Source organism: Panicum hallii, chromosome 3 (assembly GCF_002211085.1).
Source record: "Panicum hallii strain FIL2 chromosome 3, PHallii_v3.1, whole genome shotgun sequence".
Classification (NCBI taxonomy): domain Eukaryota; kingdom Viridiplantae; phylum Streptophyta; class Magnoliopsida; order Poales; family Poaceae; genus Panicum; species Panicum hallii.
In genome coordinates, this window is record NC_038044.1 from 9,683,457 (window position 1) to 9,700,299 (window position 16,843).

The 16,843-nt window shown below is 57.3% G+C and overlaps 1 protein-coding gene and 1 pseudogene across 1 annotated transcript; one reads left to right on the forward strand and one right to left on the reverse strand.

Moving 5' to 3' along the window:
- Positions 1-7,510: 7,510 nt before the first annotated feature.
- LOC112885150 (auxilin-related protein 2-like) lies at positions 7,511-8,914 on the reverse strand. The gene is made up of 3 exons (XM_025950816.1): positions 8,534-8,914; positions 8,060-8,452; positions 7,511-7,981 (listed from the first exon to the last, which is right to left on the reverse strand). The coding sequence occupies exons 1-3, from the start codon at positions 8,912-8,914 to the stop codon at positions 7,511-7,513; spliced, it is 1,245 nt and encodes a 414-aa protein (XP_025806601.1).
- Positions 8,913-16,501, forward strand: LOC112885151 (annotated as a pseudogene).
- Positions 16,502-16,843: the final 342 nt, after the last annotated feature.

Sequence of the window (16,843 nt, forward strand, 5' to 3'; positions counted from 1 at the left end):
CCAGCATTTAATGCGGTAGCTGGGCCGGGCGCGCCCAAGTCAAAAAGAGCAGCCTGCCACTGACACACGGGGCAGGTAGGCTGACACCGCGGTAAGGCCGCCTGTTTCCAAGGCGGCACGTCGTATCACCGTACACAGTGCGCGGACTGTGTACAGTCCCGTCACGGCGCTGCGCGCGTGATGATGGTCTGTAATAGGCAAAGCCAAGGCGTGCGCTGTAACAGTGCCCACGCAACGGGTCAGTGCTGCTTCACCGCCTGACGGGAGGTCCCATCCCAACAGTGACAGCACGGCTTCACTGTTATGCAACGCTGACGCCGGACACTGTACAAGGCAAGGTTGTACACGGCCATATCCTGGCTAAAGATACGCACATCAACTTCTCGATCGAGAAGACTACGGAGAGGAGCTCGAGGAGATGACCTCCATATCTCTCATAGAACAGCTCCTGTTGGCCGAGCCCGCCTGTCGGGGCCCCGCTCAGTGTAAGCACTCCCCTTGGACTATAAAAGGGAGAGTGCACTCGTTAGAACACAAGGCTCAGATACACAAGCATAAGTCCAAGCTAAGTTCTACCCAAAGGCTCTCACAATCAATACAATACCATAGTGGACGTAGAGTGTTACGCTCCGGCGGCCCGAACCACTCTAAAATCTTCGTGTCCCTCCTGTGTTCATCTGTCCACCGATCGAGCGCTCCTAAGTATCCTCCAAACCCATCCTTAACTAGGATTAGGCGGGTGCTTTCCGCCACCCGGCTGGAGAATTCCTCCGACATTTGGCGCGCCAGGTAGGGGTCTTAGGTTTGGTTTGCGTTTGGTCGGAGTGCAAGGCCGCGATGGCACAGGAAAACGGTCACCATGACCTCCTGATTGGTGAGGAGGTGGCGTCCACGGCGCCACACGCCTCTCGCCGTCCCGCCTCTAGGGCGGCTCCGTGTGTTGCCCCACCGTGTGCGGCGGAGCGGGCCTCAGTGGCCCAATCGGTGCCCGCACCGAGCGGGCCCCTCATGGCAGCCAGGGAGTTGCTCCGCAACCCCCCTGGAGAGGCGGCTTCGCCAGACGCGCACAGGCAATGGCGTGACGACGTCGACCGTCTCCTCAACCTGGCACAGGCTTCCCCAGGCTCTGCGGGGGGGGGGGGGGGGGGGGGGGTCTGTTTCCAGGCAGCGCCGTCGCCAGGGCGGCGCATCCGGTTCTGTGCACTCACCATCCGTGAGGAGTGCACGGACCGAGGACCTCCGGGCGGAGCTCAACCGCAGGCATGCGGGAGAGGATGCCAGGATCTCCATCGAGCAAGCACGAATCCGACGGCTCAACATTGAGGGTCGGGACCTTGCGCCCGAGCTCGATGCGGCTGCGGCCAGGCCGCAGGGACTCCCCCAGGCACCGGTGTCGGGCGTGGGCTGCGCGGCGCTCGCGGACCACCTCCGCGCGGTCGCCTGGCCGTCCAAGTTTCGGTCTCACCTGCCAGAAAAATATGACGGGTCCACCAACCCGTCAGAGTTCCTGCAGGTCTATATCACCGCCATCACGGCGGCTGGAGGTAACGAAGCCGTCATGGCAAGTTATTTTCATGTAGCCTTGACCGGGCCAGCCCGGACCTGGCTCATGAATCTTACCCCGGGATCCATCCAGTCCTGGGGTGAGCTCTGCGCACAGTTCACGGCGAACTTCGCCAGTGCGTACCAGCAGCATGGCGTGGAGGCCCACCTCCATGCCGTGAGGCAACAACCCGGGAAAACCCTCCGGGCCTTCATCTCCCGCTTCACCAAGGTACGTGGAACTATTCCACGTATCTCCGATGCATCTATCATCACGGCCTTCCGACAGGGGGTCCGAGACGAGAAGATGCTAGAGAAGCTGGCGACCCACCAAGTGGAAGCCGTCACCACCCTGTTCGCTCTGGCAGACAAGTGCGCTCGGGCTGCGGAAGGCCGTGCATGGCACTCTGCAACCCATGCAGGACCTGCTCAAACGAGTGGGCCCAGTGTCGCTGCCCCTGGCAGCGGCAAGAAGAAGAACAAGAAGAACCGTGGCTTCGACAAGTCACGGATTGGGGGTCCGGCCGTTGCAGCTGCGACGACCGGGGGCCAGAACTCCCGTGGCAAGCGCCCACGACAGCAGCGCACCGACCCCGGATCGTGTCCTGTCCATCCTGGGGCTCGCCACAGTGCCACTGAGTGCCGCGAGATCCAAAAGCTCGCGGAGCGCCTCAGCAAGAGGCGAGACCAAGCCTCCAAGGAAGGCTCCTCCCCTCCGCGGCGGTCCGGCAAGGAAAAAGCCTCTGATGCCGACGCGGCTGCGACTGAGAGGGAGTTGGGGTATCAAACCCCCAATAAAGACCTCAAGGGACTTTTCCAGCAGTCCGATTCCGAGTCCGGCGGGGACGAGCGCCGCAAGAAGCTGTACGTTATGTACGGCGGCAGTTTGGAGCTCGTCTCCCGGCGGGACGTTAAGGCCCTTCGCCGGGAGGTCCTCTCGGTGAAGCCAGGGGTGCCGAGAGCGGCGCCCCATCAGCGGTGGAAGGGCATTACCATCTCTTTTGGGCCATCTGATTACCCAGAGAACATGGCGGGCGCTGGAGTGCTGCCGCTCATTACAGCACCCACCATCGCCAATGTTCGCCTTCACCATGTGCTGATCGATGGAGGCGCCGGCCTCAGCGTCATCAGCTATGCAGCATTCAAGCACCTGCAGATCCCGGAGTCCAAGCTGGCTCCATCACGCCCATTCTCAGGAGTGGGCCCGGATCCCGTGTAGCCGGTGGGGACCATCACCCTACCGGTTACATTCGGGACGGAGGATAATTTCCGTACCGAGAACGTGCAGTTCGAGGTTGCGGAAGTTAACCTCCCCTTCAACGCTATCATCGGCAGACCGGCCCTATACCGGTTCATGGCCGTCGCCCACTACGGGTACCTGGTCCTGAAGATGCCTTCTCCGGCAGGCGTCCTCACTGTCCAGAGTGATCATGCCGCTGCTGTTGTGGCGGTAGAAAAGCTCCATGCGCTGGCAACAGGACTTGCCCCTGCAGCTGGCGCCCAGGGGTCCGACCCCTCGACCTCACGTGCCAAGGCTCTGGCCAAGGTACCGAGGGTCTGTCCGTCCGACACAGACGATGTTCCCGTGAAGACCGTCTAGGTCGGAGCAGAGACCTCCCAGACCACCCGCATCGGTGGTAACTTTGGAGAGAAATAGGAAAGCGCGCTCATCGCCTTCCTCCGGGCAAATGTTGATGTGTTCGCCTAGGAACCGTCACAAATGCCCGGGATCCCCAGGGAGGTGATTAAGCATCATCTGAAGATCCGCCCCGACGCCAGGCCGGTCCGGCAGAAGCCACGCAAGCAGTCCATTGAGCGGCAAAACTTCATTCGTGAAGAGGTCCGCAAGCTGCTGCAGGCTGGCTTCATCGAGGAGGTCTACCATCCTGTATGGTTGGCCAACCCAGTTGTGGTCCCAAAGGCCAACGGGAAGCTTCGGATGTGCATCGACTACACCAATCTTAATAAGGCATGTCCAAAAGACCCTTATCCACTCCCGCGTATAGATCAGATTGTAGACTCCACCTCCGGGTGTGATTTGCTGTCCTTCATAGATGCCTATTCTGGTTTTCATCAAATCAAAATAGCTAGGGATGATAGGAAGCATACGGCTTTTGTAACAGTGGATGGTCTTTATTATTATATAGTGATGTCTTATGGATTGCTCAATGCTCTACCCACCTTTGCTCGTGCAATGAATATCACTCTAGGTGATTTGGTTAGAGATATGTTAGAGGTGTATGTCGATGACATCGTTGTCAAGACTAGAGAGTCGTATTCCCTATTGGAAAATTTAGCTCGAGTTTTTGACAAGTTACGAGCGACCTCCACCAAGCTTAACCCCGAGAAGTGCGTCTTCGGCGTATCGGCGGGGAAGCTCCTTGGTTTCCTGGTCTCCCACCGGGGAATCGAAGCCAACCCGGATAAGGTCCGGGCAATCGAGGCAATGAGGCCCCCTGCGCGCCTCAAGGACGTCCAGAGGTTGACGGGGTCCCTCGCCGCCCTCAGCCGGTTCATTTCGAGGCTGGCGGAGAGGGCACTTCCCTTCTTCAAGTTGATGAGGGGGTCCGGCCCATTCGCATGGACCGAAGAGGCAGAACGTGCCTTCCAAGAGATGAAGCAGTATCTTACCTCCTTGCCGGTCCTGGTCGCGCCGAACCCAGGTGAGACACTGTTTCTTTATCTTGCAGCAACAACCGAAGTGATCAGCATGGTGCTGGTCGCCGAGAGGTCCGAGCCTCTCTTGCAGGGGGCCCCCGCGGACCCCCCTACAGGAGAGGGAGCTCCGGCCTCCACCACTCCAGCAACCGGCCCTACTTCGGAGGATCCGGCCGGCTCCCGACCCGGAGAAGCGCTAAGCAGCCTGGGGGCCGACGGGTACCCAGCTGGAGCCGAAGGATCTAGTCCACCTGACAGAGCCAGGACCGTCCAGAAGCCGGTCTACTATGTCAGTGAGGTCCTTCATGAGGCAAAGGCCAGGTATCCTGAGACGCATAAGCTCCTTTATGCTATACTTGTTGCGTCCAGAAAGCTCCGCCACTACTTTCAGGCCCACAAGATTGTGGTGGTGACCGCCTACCCATTGAGAGCCATCCTCCACAACTCCAACGCCACAGGCAACATCGCCAAGTGGGCAGCAGAGCTCGCTGGGTTCCAGCTCGACTTCCAACCGCGTCACGCCATCAAGAGCCAGATCCTTGCTGACTTCATCGCGGAATGGACGCCTGCACCAAGCGCCTCCGGGGGTCCGGACCAAGGGACGGACCCCCCACGTCCGGAGGTTAAGGCTCCGGTCTTTACCGGACCTCACTGGACCCTCTTCTTTGACGGGTCCACCCGCGGCAAGAGCGCTGGGGCTGGCGTGGTCCTCATCGACCCACGTGGCGAGCAGTTAAAGTACATGGTGCACCTCGATTTTGAGGCCACCACCAACATGGCGGAATATGAGGCCTTAATCTTTGGGCTCACGGCGGTTCTGTCCCTAGGGGTCCGGGAGCTCCTAGTCAAGGGGGACTCGCAGCTCATCATCAGGCAAGTCCGGGGGGAGCGTTGCTGCAACAACCCCCAGCTCGCAGCCTACCTCATTCATGTGAAGAGGCTGGAGAAGGACTTCGATGTGCTGGAACTGCAGCATGTTCCACGCGAAGGCAACACAGCAGCTGATGCACTCTCTGCGAGCGCATCGACCCAGGCACCCGTGCCTGAGGGCGTCTTCCAGAGACGTCTGCTGAAGCCTTCCGCCCAGCCTGCCGACCTGGGCGATGGGGGTCGCACTAGCACCTCGATGCTAGCGGTCCCGACGGCGCTCCATCCGTGGTGCCCGCCAAGGGTCGTGTGCTCGCTTGAGGGACCCGAAGACCTCAGGGAGCCATGCCCAGTTTCTCAGGAAGGTCCCGATGCATGGATCTCTAAGGTCCGGGACTACCTGAAAGATAATTACCTTCCTGAAGATCAAGCATCTGCTGAGCGCATTGTCCGGATGGCTAAGCGATACACAGTGGTAGAAGGGGATCTCTACCGCCGTGGCGCCAACAACGTCCTCATGCGGTGCATCACCCAGGAAGAGGGCCGCGACTTGCTTGCGGAGATCCATGGAGGCGAGTGTGGGAGTCATTCTTCATCCCGCACGCTGGTTGGTAAAGCTTTCCGGCATGGCTTTTACTGGCCGACAGCACTCCAGGATGCAGCTGAGTTGGTAAGGACCTGTAAAGCGTGCCAGTTCCACGCAAAGCAGATACACACTCCAGCTCAGGCGCTGCAGATGATCCCTCCCTCTTGGCCCTTTGCGGTATGAGGGTTGGATATCTTGAGACCTTTCCCTAGGGCCGTCGGCGGGTACCGGTACCTCTATGTCGCCATTGACAAGTTCACCAAATGGCCGGAGGCAACCCCTGTGGTCAACATCACCAAGGCGTCGGCAACTGCTTTCCTCAAGTCAATTGTGTGCCGGTTCGGGGTCCCAAACCGGGTCATTGCTGACAATGGGACTCAGTTCACGAGCCAATACTTCCAGGAGTACTGTGAAGATATGGGCATTCAGCTCTGTTTCGCCTCAGTGGCGCACCCCAGGAGCAATGGCCAAGTTGAGCGGGCCAACGCTGAGATCCTCAGAGGACTCAAGATCCGGACCTACTGTGATCTTGAGAAGCATGGCGCAAGGTGGATTGAAGAGCTTCCGAGTGTGTTATGGGGGAAACGGACCACACCCAGCCGCGCAACAGGGGAAACCCCTTTCTTCCTGGTGTACGGGGCCGAAGCGTGCCTTCCCCCGGAGATCACCATAGGCTCTCTACGGGTTCAGGCTTTTGATGAGGATTTGCAGGAACAGCAGCGTCGCCAAGACGTGGACCTCGTCGACGAGCGGAGATGGCGAGCAGCAGTCCGAAATGCACGGTACAACCAAGCGCTCCGGCGATACCACCAACGGTTCGTGCGAAGTAGGGAGCTCCGGGTCGGGGACCTAGTCCCAAGGCGAATCCTGAACCGGGAGGGCATGCACAAGCTCTCCCCCAGCTGGGAGGGGCCCTTCAAGGTGACAAAGGTGTGCCGACCCGGATCTGTTCGCCTGGCTGCGGAAGATGGTATGCAACTGCCCAATCCGTGGAACATTGAGCACCTCCGTAAGTTCTATCCCTAGGACCTGGTTGAGAGGAAATTTTTCCTTTGTAATTGGTAGCATCACCGTGCGGACCAGGGTGGTAGAGGTCCGCCCTCGTAAACCCGGCCCCTGGCGTACATCGCACAACTCTTCTGTACCAATTCATTAAGGGAAAATTTGTTCTCAGATGCGTCCTTGAAGTCTATGCGATTCTATATTTTTTCGCTTCCTTTTTACGCTAACCCCCCACGTGTTCTTCACGTCTGTGTTGTGCCTAAAGCCTCCCTCGAGTTGCTATGCTATGTCTCTGCCTCGGACCTCTATTTCGCAGGAGAGAAGGAACCGGACCCCTGGGAACTGGCTTCAGGGGGACGTGCTCGCCCTTTGCTGGGGTCCAGGGTCGTGTAGCCGCTTAGCTTGGTTCCGTACCCTAAGCCTACACACTCTGCCCCCCTAGGGTGGGTGCCGTCGTACCTTGAACCAGGGACCCGGGGGCCGTGACCCCTTTTAATCCCCGAATATAGGTCCTAGCGCTCTGGCTTGCTATGCAACTTAGGAGGCCTTCGCTGGCCAGACTGAGAACCCATGGGGACGTCTACTAAGTGCCGATCCTAAGTCATGTGCAGGGCCTCGGCTCTATGGCAGCTAGTCCCGACCTATCGCGACTACCTCCCAGGGGGCCATGAGACCTCGGTATGCTCAAGAATACTTTGCAGATCGCATCGACAATCAGGAAAACAGCTAAGTTTTTTGCAAAAAGTAGACACATTAAATACTTAAACGTATTACTGATAATATGCACAACATTATAAAGTTATCTTACAATAACAAAAGTTATGTTACAAAAGAAATAACAAAAAGACACTAGCACTATTGCTCTGGTGGTCCGGAGGCACTCCCACCTTCTGCAGGTTCGGGGCGGCGCCGGAGGCGAGCTGCGACCATGCCCGCCGCTTCCAGGACTCTTTCCCGCGCGGCAGCCACCGTCGCCAGGAGGGGTCCGACCAGAACAGGGGTCAGCTGGATGGCGGGGTCGTGGCTCCGGAAGCTGGTGACAATGTACTCCGCCACCTCCCGAGCAACTTCACGCCCTTCCGTCTCCAGGAGGTCCTGAATGTTGGCCTCCACGTCCCGAAGCCGCTCAGCAGTGGTGTCCAGGACCTGGAGCGCGGCGCTGAGGGGTGAAGGTGCCCCTGTCACCCAGATGGGGTTGGCCCCGAGCGATTCGAGCAGTGGGTTCACCGTGCCAACCCATCTCGTAATCCGATCGGTGCTGGCGCCCCGCTCCGCCAGGAGCTCCTCCACCTTGGCCTCCCTCTCTCGAAGGACCGCCTCGCGCTCCTGGAGTCTTTGGGTCCCGGCTGCCAGCTCGTCCTCCACGGCCTCTTCCCGTTTCTGGAGCTCCTGGAGCCGGGCCACCTCCTCTGCTTCACGGGCGGCCAGCCATTCTTCTTTCTTTGCTGCCGCCGCCGCCAAATCTGCGAGGGCGGACTTCTCCGCCTCGATCGCAGCTGACGCCTTCCTGGCCTGGGCCGCCAGCTCCCGGGCGACCCGATCCCTGTCTGCCACCGCCTGCTTCATCTCCTCCACGGCGATCAGCCCCTCAAGGGCTTCCGTTTCCCGCCGCCTGGCCTCTATCTCCCGTTGGAGCGCCGCCGCCTCCCGGACGCGAGCTTGCTCCAGCTCCTCCTGCAGAAGCCCGTGCCCCTGCGCTACCTTGGCGCGCTCCTCGGCGTAGCGGGCGGAGACGGAGTTGATGCGGTCGCCCAGGCGGACCTCCCAGTCGGAGAGTCGGAGGCGCTTGGCCTCCAGCTTCTCCCACTCTCGGCGCATGCCAGCCTCCAGCTCCTGCTGAGCTTGGTGGCACTTGGCTATGAGCCAGGGGAGGGGGACCTCCGCTGTGCTTGGGAGGAGGCTCCTCCCCAGCACCACCTCCGGTTCCTCCTCCTCTGCCAATGGGGCGGCGCTGCTGGCAACTTCGGCGACCTCCGGTGCCGCTGTCTCTGCTGCCTCCGGTGCCGCCGCCTCTGTCGCCTCCGGTGCAGCCACCTCCACTGCCTCTGGTGCTGCGACCTCCACCACCTCCGCTGCCTCTGGCGCTGCAGCCTCCGCCGTGGCAGCGGTCCCCTCTGCTGCTAGCTCGGCTGGAGAGGGCCTGACCTCGATGCCCGGCTCTGTTGCCGATGCCTCGGTCGTCGCAGCGGGCCTGGTGCCCTCCTCCTGGGGGGCAGCTTCGGGCCGCGGCGGTGTGGTGGCCTCCGGCTCCGGGCCCATGGGTCCGGGGGTTTCTGGAGCTGTCTCTGGCAGGGGACCTGCTGGGGTCGGCGCCGAGGGCCCCGACGCTGGCTGGGGGCCGGATCCCCCAGTTGGTGCATATAAAGATTGCGGCCTGCCGTATCATCAGTATGGTTAAGGACCAGAAGCCAAGAGAGATAATGAAAAGCTATGAGGAGGATGCTTACGCGTAGTCGCACCACTCCCATCTGCCCCGGGCGGCTGGGGGGACTTTCCTCCCTGCTGAAGACCCCCCGGACTTTTGATGGGTGTCCTCGGCCATCGGAGCTTCTGGTGGCGGCGGTGGGGACTGTGACCTGGCCTCGGGCGGGGGTGGTGGTGTCGCCGGACGCCGTTCTGGTGGTGGCGGGGGAGGAGTCTGTTGTTTCGGAGGAGGCCGTCGCGCTCCCTCCAGACTCCTCTCCGTCCGCCGGTGTTGTGGCGGAGGTGGAGGAGCTCCGCTCTGCTCCTCCACTCCCGCCGTCTTCTGGCGCTTGGGCGCCGGCTCCCCGACCAAGGAGCCGTCGCCTCGCTGGAGCCTCCGGGATTTGCTCCCTTCGGCTTGGCTGCTCTGTGCGGGTGCTGCCCCCTGAGCCTCGTTGCTCCTCTGGGCCGGGCCAGCACCCACATTGTCCTTCTCCCGGTGCTGGCGCCGGCACCTTCTCCTTTCCTTTTCCGCTGGGAGCCGGACCTCTGGGTCCCGGCTCCCCGGGACCTTCGCTGGGGCCTTGCTGGCGGTCCGGAGAGGCGCCAGGGATCTGGAGCCCGCGGTTGGGGTCTCCTCCCAGCTGCCGGACCGCCAGGCCACCCTCGTCCAGGGTCGGCATCGACGCCAGGACAGAAGACCGCAATGTCTGGTCCTCGCACAGGGCCTTCACCCCGCTCGGGAGGACCAGGGACTCGGGAACGAACACCTCGCCGGTCATCGCCCGGATCGCCGCCTCCAGCTCCGCCCTGGTGAAGTCGCCGCCGGGCCCGCGCGCGATCCTGCAGCAGTCGTTTAGCCCCGTGTACACGTAGGCCATCCGGGACCGCTGCTGCAGGGGGGCGATCCGCCGCTTCAGAAAGTCGTCCAGCACCATCATGGAAGTCAGGCCGCTCCTCGCCAGCTTCTTGATCCGGTACAGCACCGGGTCGAGCTCCGCTGGTATCGATGGCCTGGCCTTCCATGTGCTCCGGTCGCTCTGGGGACCCTCTGTTGGCAGCTCCAGGCGGTCGTGGGGCTCGACTGCCGCGATGACCCAGCCTTCACGCCAGTCCTCCCACTTGGAGCTGGAGAAGGCGGCGATGTAGGAGCCCGCCATCCCGTGCCGGAGCTGGAAGTAATAAGCGCCGATCTCGCCGCGTTTCTTCCCAGTCCCAACCAGGGAGTAGAAATGTTTGAAGATGGTGGTGTAGGGGCGCACCCCCACGAACATCTCCATAAAGTGGGCGAAGACCGCCGCGAGGAGGACGGAGTGGGGGGTGAGATGATGAAGTTGGAGGCCGAACTCCTCCAGGAGCAGGAGGAAGAAGGAGGAGATCGGAGGAACCAACCCGCACATAATGTACGAATTGAAAAGGACGAACTCCCCCTGCGGCAAGGTCGCGAAGGGGAATCTTGCCAGCCCTGACCTTCCCGGCGTACGCCGGCGCGGTCCACCCCAGAAGGCGCCGCACCGTGTCCAACTGATCCTGGCTCTGGAAGCAGCGCGGGAAAGGAAGCGAAGCCATGGTGATTGTTGGGTGTGAATTGCAAAGGAGCAGGGAAGAGAAGGGAGCCGAGCGCAAGGAAACCGATCACAAGAAGGGATGCGGAGACGAAGGGGCGCTACGGCGTCTGTTGTTGGTAAAAGCGAAAAGGTAGCCGTTCCCCTCGGCGCATACCTTTTATCCAAAAGGCCGCTGCCTTCTCGCGCCCGCGGCGACCGAGGAGAAGCCGAACGGTTGTCTACACCGGGCCCCCTCCTCTCACACCCTATGACTGGTAGGCCCGGGCCCGCCAGTCAAAGGCGTGACCACTGGAGGAAAGGGGAAAAGGTGGAATCCGAACCGTCCAGGCTGCAGGACGGGCTCGAATAAGACAAGAATCTGAACCGTCTGACGCGCACGGCGTGCGCGGAGAACGGGCCCCTCGGGGATCCCGCTATGGGCGAAAGGACATCCATGCCCTTACCCGGCAGGAACGAGCTGTCCACCCAGCGCGAAGCTGGGACTTGGCCCCACCTGCGGGTTCATCCCTCACCCAAGGTGGGCCCGGGGGCCTCTGTCGGTACATACAGTCAGGGGTACCTCCTGCTAGGGTGTCCAGACCCTTGGCGTCTCATAATCCATAATCTCCCCCCCGCCTTCTGGGTGACGAGACACATTACCCGGGCCTGACAGCTGGGACCACGGTCTCTGGACCCTCCCGGGGCTCTAAGAGGTCCGGGGCCTCTGCGCACCCAGGAGGGCAGGAGGGCTCTCGGGTTGCCCCTGCGGACCCGGACTCCCTAGGGGGTCCGGGGCCGCTACGTGTGATGGCCGGACCATCACGGGCCAGACTGCTACAACCGGCCTCGGAGGGCCCGGACCCCCTTCCCCCCGGGGAAGGGGACCGGTGCCGCCACGTGCCGTCTTATAGAGGGAGCGGGGCTGGCCCTGCCACGTGCTTGCGGCTGCAGGCCCCTTGCGGGTCACCTCTCCACCTACCAGCATTTAATGCGGTAGCTGGGCCGGACGCGCACAAGTCAAAAAGAGCAGCCTGCCACTGACACACGGGGCAGGTAGGCTGACACCGCGGTAAGGCCGCCTGTTTCCAAGGCGGCACGTCGTATCACCGTACACAGTGTGCGGACTGTGTACAGTCCCGTCACGGCGTTGCGCGCGTGATGATGGTCTGTAATAGGCAAAGCCAAGGCGTGCGCTGTAACAGTGCCCACGCAACGGGTCAGCGCTGCTTCACCGCCTGACGGGAGGTCCCATCCTAACAGTGACAGCACGGCTTCACTGTTATGCAACGCTGACGCCGGACACTGTACAAGGCAAGGCTGTACACGGCCATATCCTGGCTAAAGATACGCACATCAACTTCTCGATCGAGAAGACTACGGAGAGGAGCTCGAGGAGATGACCTCCATACCTCTCATAGAACAGCTCCTGTTGGCCGGGCCCGCCTGTCGGGGCCCCGCTCAGTGTAAGCACTCCCCTTGGACTATAAAAAGGGAGAGTGCACTCGTTAGAACACAAGGCTCAGATACACAAGCACAAGTCCAGCCTAAGTTCTACCCAAAGGCTCTCACAATCAATACAATACCATAGTGGACGTAGGGTGTTACGCTCCGGCGGCCCGAACCACTCTAAAATCTTCGTGTCCCTCCTGTGTTCATCTGTCCACCGATCGAGCGCTCATAAGTCTCCTCCAAACCCATCCTTAACTAGGATTAGACGGGTGCTTTCCGCCACCCGGCTGGAGAATTCCTCCGACAGTATTCTTATAGAAAAATAAAAATAATTGCAAGAGGGAAAAAAATAAAGAAAGCACAATCAAAAGAGATGCAATGGGTACAAATGTAAAGTTTTAAACAACATATTAGCACACTGATATTGTTCCATGTAACAGAGAGCATTATCTCCGACATGCCATATTGCTGAAGATAATGGAGGCTGGAAAGTAAAATTTAATTTAACTAGTTTGCATATTTCCTATTACGCAAATAGGCCACAAGCTTATTTGCCATTCTGATCATCTGATGGCAATGACCAACAGATTTCGCCAATCGAGCAGCTTGACGAATGCAAAATATGGTAGTGCAATCTAGCTTGCAAAACAATGCATGAGCTTCGATGAGTTAAGGAGCTAATGATGAGCCCCAGAATGACCATGGAAACTTGGGATGGTGCACACACAGGAAACGTATTGTGGGACCATTTCTTTGGCATTGCTTCCTGTTTCTAACGGACTCCAAACAGTTTGTGGGAGTGAAGGGCTTGTATGCCTGAAGTGGGATTACCCCACAAGGAGAAATTAATGCCCATCCTCTAAGACAAATATGTTCCTCCTATATTGACAATGCAAGGTTGTGCATCTGAGGTTTTCTCCTGCAAGGGCTTTCCTGTTAAAATAGGTGTATCTCCTTGTTCTTGTCCACCTTTGACTGATGCACCTATCGATCGATCAGAGCAACAGAAAATTTAATCATCAGAACTGAAAACAAATAGACTAATGCAAATTGTGCAGAGTATTGATACACGGTGAAGATGGACCAGAAAAGTGACATCTACACCGACGGTATGGTTTTGCTAGGGGCTGATCACGCGGCAGCAAGCCGTGGGGGTGCAGTTCAGGGAGGGGCAGGGCATCATGAGGTGGTTGTGGAACAAGTTATGGATTAGAAAAATTGAAAATGTACATCCCTGATTATGATAAGTATAGCCTGAACATATGAGGTGATCTATCCTCTCTGTTTGCATTGCCCTGAAATGAAAGCAAAAAAAACGATTGGCCCACAAGCAATAACCTTAGATTTTGCTTTGAATGGACTAGAATGCTAGATTATTGAACTACAAACTTTGCTTGTGCTGGACATGGATGATGGTCAGTGCCTCATTGTTTTTGAAATTTTCTTCAGTTTTGCCAGGGTAACCCATGCAATGGAAAGTTGACGGAAATTCATTTTCTTGGCTGGCGAATTCAGTTAATGGAACAAAAGAGTCTTAAATCAAGAAATTAGTTGGTTTTCATGTGATAATAGCTTTCCTGCTCAAACATGGGATCAACATCAGGTGTGCAGTGTTTCATGTCTTCGTTCATTCATGTCTCTGAATATTAGAATGCTCTTATTTGATTATCATAACATATTTGGAGGGAGGGAGGGAGGGAGCACCATTGGCTACAGCAAATCCACCTAGAATCTGATGGTAGATTTGCTCTGACATTTCCTATGTGTATAACTTGCAGCCAACTGACATTTTGGAGGATGAGATATAAGTTAGGTGGGTGTGAGGAAGGAGGTGGTTGCATTAAGTTCTACCAGTAGGAATATTTTATATTGCGATTTGAGACTCTTATCACCCATAGATGTAAGTTAATCCACACAATGTAAACCCACATTCTAATGCCAACCCATAATGGTATCAAGGACAGGCCAGCAAGGATGGTTCTGACCCGTTGGGACTTGGGGGCATGAAAAGTATTTGCCATGACTAATAGTTCCACATGACTATGTTTTCAAAAAAAAAGATCATCTTCCTCAGTAAAATTAATGGTGAAATACATGAGTTAGAGACTGTCCAAAATACAAAATATCAAGTGAAAAAGAACATGGTTAGTACTTATTCTAGTTGGCTCAAATTTTCTATGCCGGTTGCAAGGCCCAGGCATTTAACCAATGAAAACCCTAAAGTTGAAATATAGATCTTGGTCTAAAAGTCCCCCAAAACCGGCAAACTTACCAAATAATCACCCTTATGTAGCAGATTCCTAAGAAGAGAACAAACTAGGCATGTTTCATAGACACACATTGATGCCCAGCGCCCCAGCCACTCGGTTGTAGCCACAAGTTTCCAGCCCAAGTTTAGAAATTTGGTTCATAAGCACAACTGTGGCAAGATTTATTTCATGCCACGAGATTTGTCTCATGTAGCATATAACTTGTACATGAAAGAACATCAGACGACCATAAAGATAGTCAGTAGTGTTGTTGCTCCAAAGCATTGTAGTACTATGCGTGATGTGAAGACATGTTGGAGCAAAGAAAGGGGAATGCACATACCATCAAAATGAATCACTCCAATGGTCTTGTTTCTAGGCCTTGGATTCAAAGGACTACTGTCAGATGAAGTTCTCTGCGATCTGCATTAGGACCATTGGAAGTCACATCAAAGAACCCAAAATGCCAATGGCGCCAAGAATGCATCCCAGACCACTAGAGGGGTAAAATGCAGCAAATTGATCTATAGAATAAGAGAAAATGTACAAACAACAATTTCCGCTCGCTTATCCAACATTTCAGCAGGCAACATTTCTTTCATCCCCAATTGATCTGGGTAAAAAGAAAAGGAAAACTTGCAGTATATATTGTTGACAGATAAAAGGTGTAGAATCACGAATACGCCAATCCCCTCCATGTATTCTCAAAACACAAAGGAATATGCCGTAGGAGGGAGTGTGGCTCGTGTTCATGCTCACGGCGAAGGCAACTAATTAGACCGGGACGACCGGGCTGCTGCTTGACTCGCCGAGGAGAAGACTGCAGCAGCGGTACGATGACGGTGATCGGAGAACATCCAGGCGAGGCGCGAGAAATGAATTTGGTGCCTCCCATCGCCGCGCGCTAGGGTTCCGGTGAATCGGTGGGAACCTCCGTCGGCGGCGGCTGAGGACGCTCGCTATCCCGCACCACGGGGAGACCTCGAAAACGGCCATTGCAGACTGGGGCATGAAGCCATGGGGCGCCGTGACGACAGGAGCGAGAGAGGAGGCAGCGAAGGCGGGAGCGAGCGGCGGCGAACGGGAGACGGAACGGCGAACCATGGCATTACAAATATACGAATTCAGAGATATACTATTTTACAATTTATCTATTTGTAATTGTGTCATTACAATTCGCTCCAAAGCGAGCCATACCATTTTCTACGTTTTTAGGGTCTTGGGCCCACCCGCAGGTACCCTTGCTACCTCTGTTTCTCCCCACTCGCTGACGCGCCGAACCCACATGTCATCCCCTTCCTCCAGCCTTTCTTCCCCGATCCATCTTACTCCCATGGATGTCTCGGCGAGGGAGAGCGAGGCGGCGCACATGACCACTGGCAGCAGCAACCAGAAAGATCCACTACATCGTGTGGCTCCGGCAGACGCTGCGGTGGTGGTGGTCCCGCGCCGGTGGCGGCGGGCGCTGGTTCCGGCGGGTCACGTGGCGGTGTGCGTGGGCGGCGCGTCGCGGCGGTTTGCGGTGTGGCGGGCGCACCTGAACCACCCGGTGCTCCGGGAGCTGCTCCGGCAGGCGGAGGACCACGGCTTCCCGTCCGGTGCCTGCGCGGGTCCCATCGCGCTCCCCTGCGACAAGGGCCTCTTCGAGCACGTCCTCCGCCACCTCTCCTTCCCGTCCAAGGCCTCCCGGTTCGTCGCCCTCGAGGACGTCAAGAGCGGCGCGCTCTCCTGCTGCTGCGTCGCCGCCGCCGGCGACTCGCTCCCGCTCCTCCATGGCATAGCCGCTGACAAGACCGTGTGGTGAACGCCCTCGCGGAGGCAACAGCCGCGCGGAGCTCTGCTCTGCTGCTCCCCTCGGCCGTGTTTGAGTGAGCTAAAGATTTGGTGTGGGAGCTCCATTCAAGCGTGCGACTTCGTGCGCAGATTCAAAAAATTGATTGTTCCTGTGCAAGGAGCGATATGCTGCTGCTCTCGGTGTGCTGGCCCGCGGTGAGGTGAAAGTTCCTTCGTGTGCGTGAGTTCAAGGTGGAGGAGGCCATGGCACCGCTCAGTAGCTCCGAGCACAACTTCTCTGCACAGCGAGGAAGGGGACTGCAGTCGACTGCAGAGGATCTCAACCCGACGCGTGGACCCCACGGTGGGACGATACGAAAATACAGTGAGCTGCAAGTGGGCTTAGAACCTTTCAACGCGTAGAAAATGGCATCGTTCGAGTTTGAAACGAACTGTAATAGCGTGATTTCAAATAGATGAATTGTAATGTATACTTCTGAAATCGTATATTGTAATACTAGGATTTAGGGTAAGTCTTAGTAGTTTTCTAAAAATATTATATAATACTACCAATTAAGTAAATAATACGGGTCGTGTTAGTGTGTAGTATAAATCTATTAGCGTGTAGTATAAACTATCTGTGACCGAGCTAGTTGCTATTTTTTTTTTCTAGTATCTGTTTTTCTTGGAAAGGAACGCAAGCATGCACACACCGATGCGTCATCATGCATATGACACTATTCCAATTATAACTTCTACAAGATAGG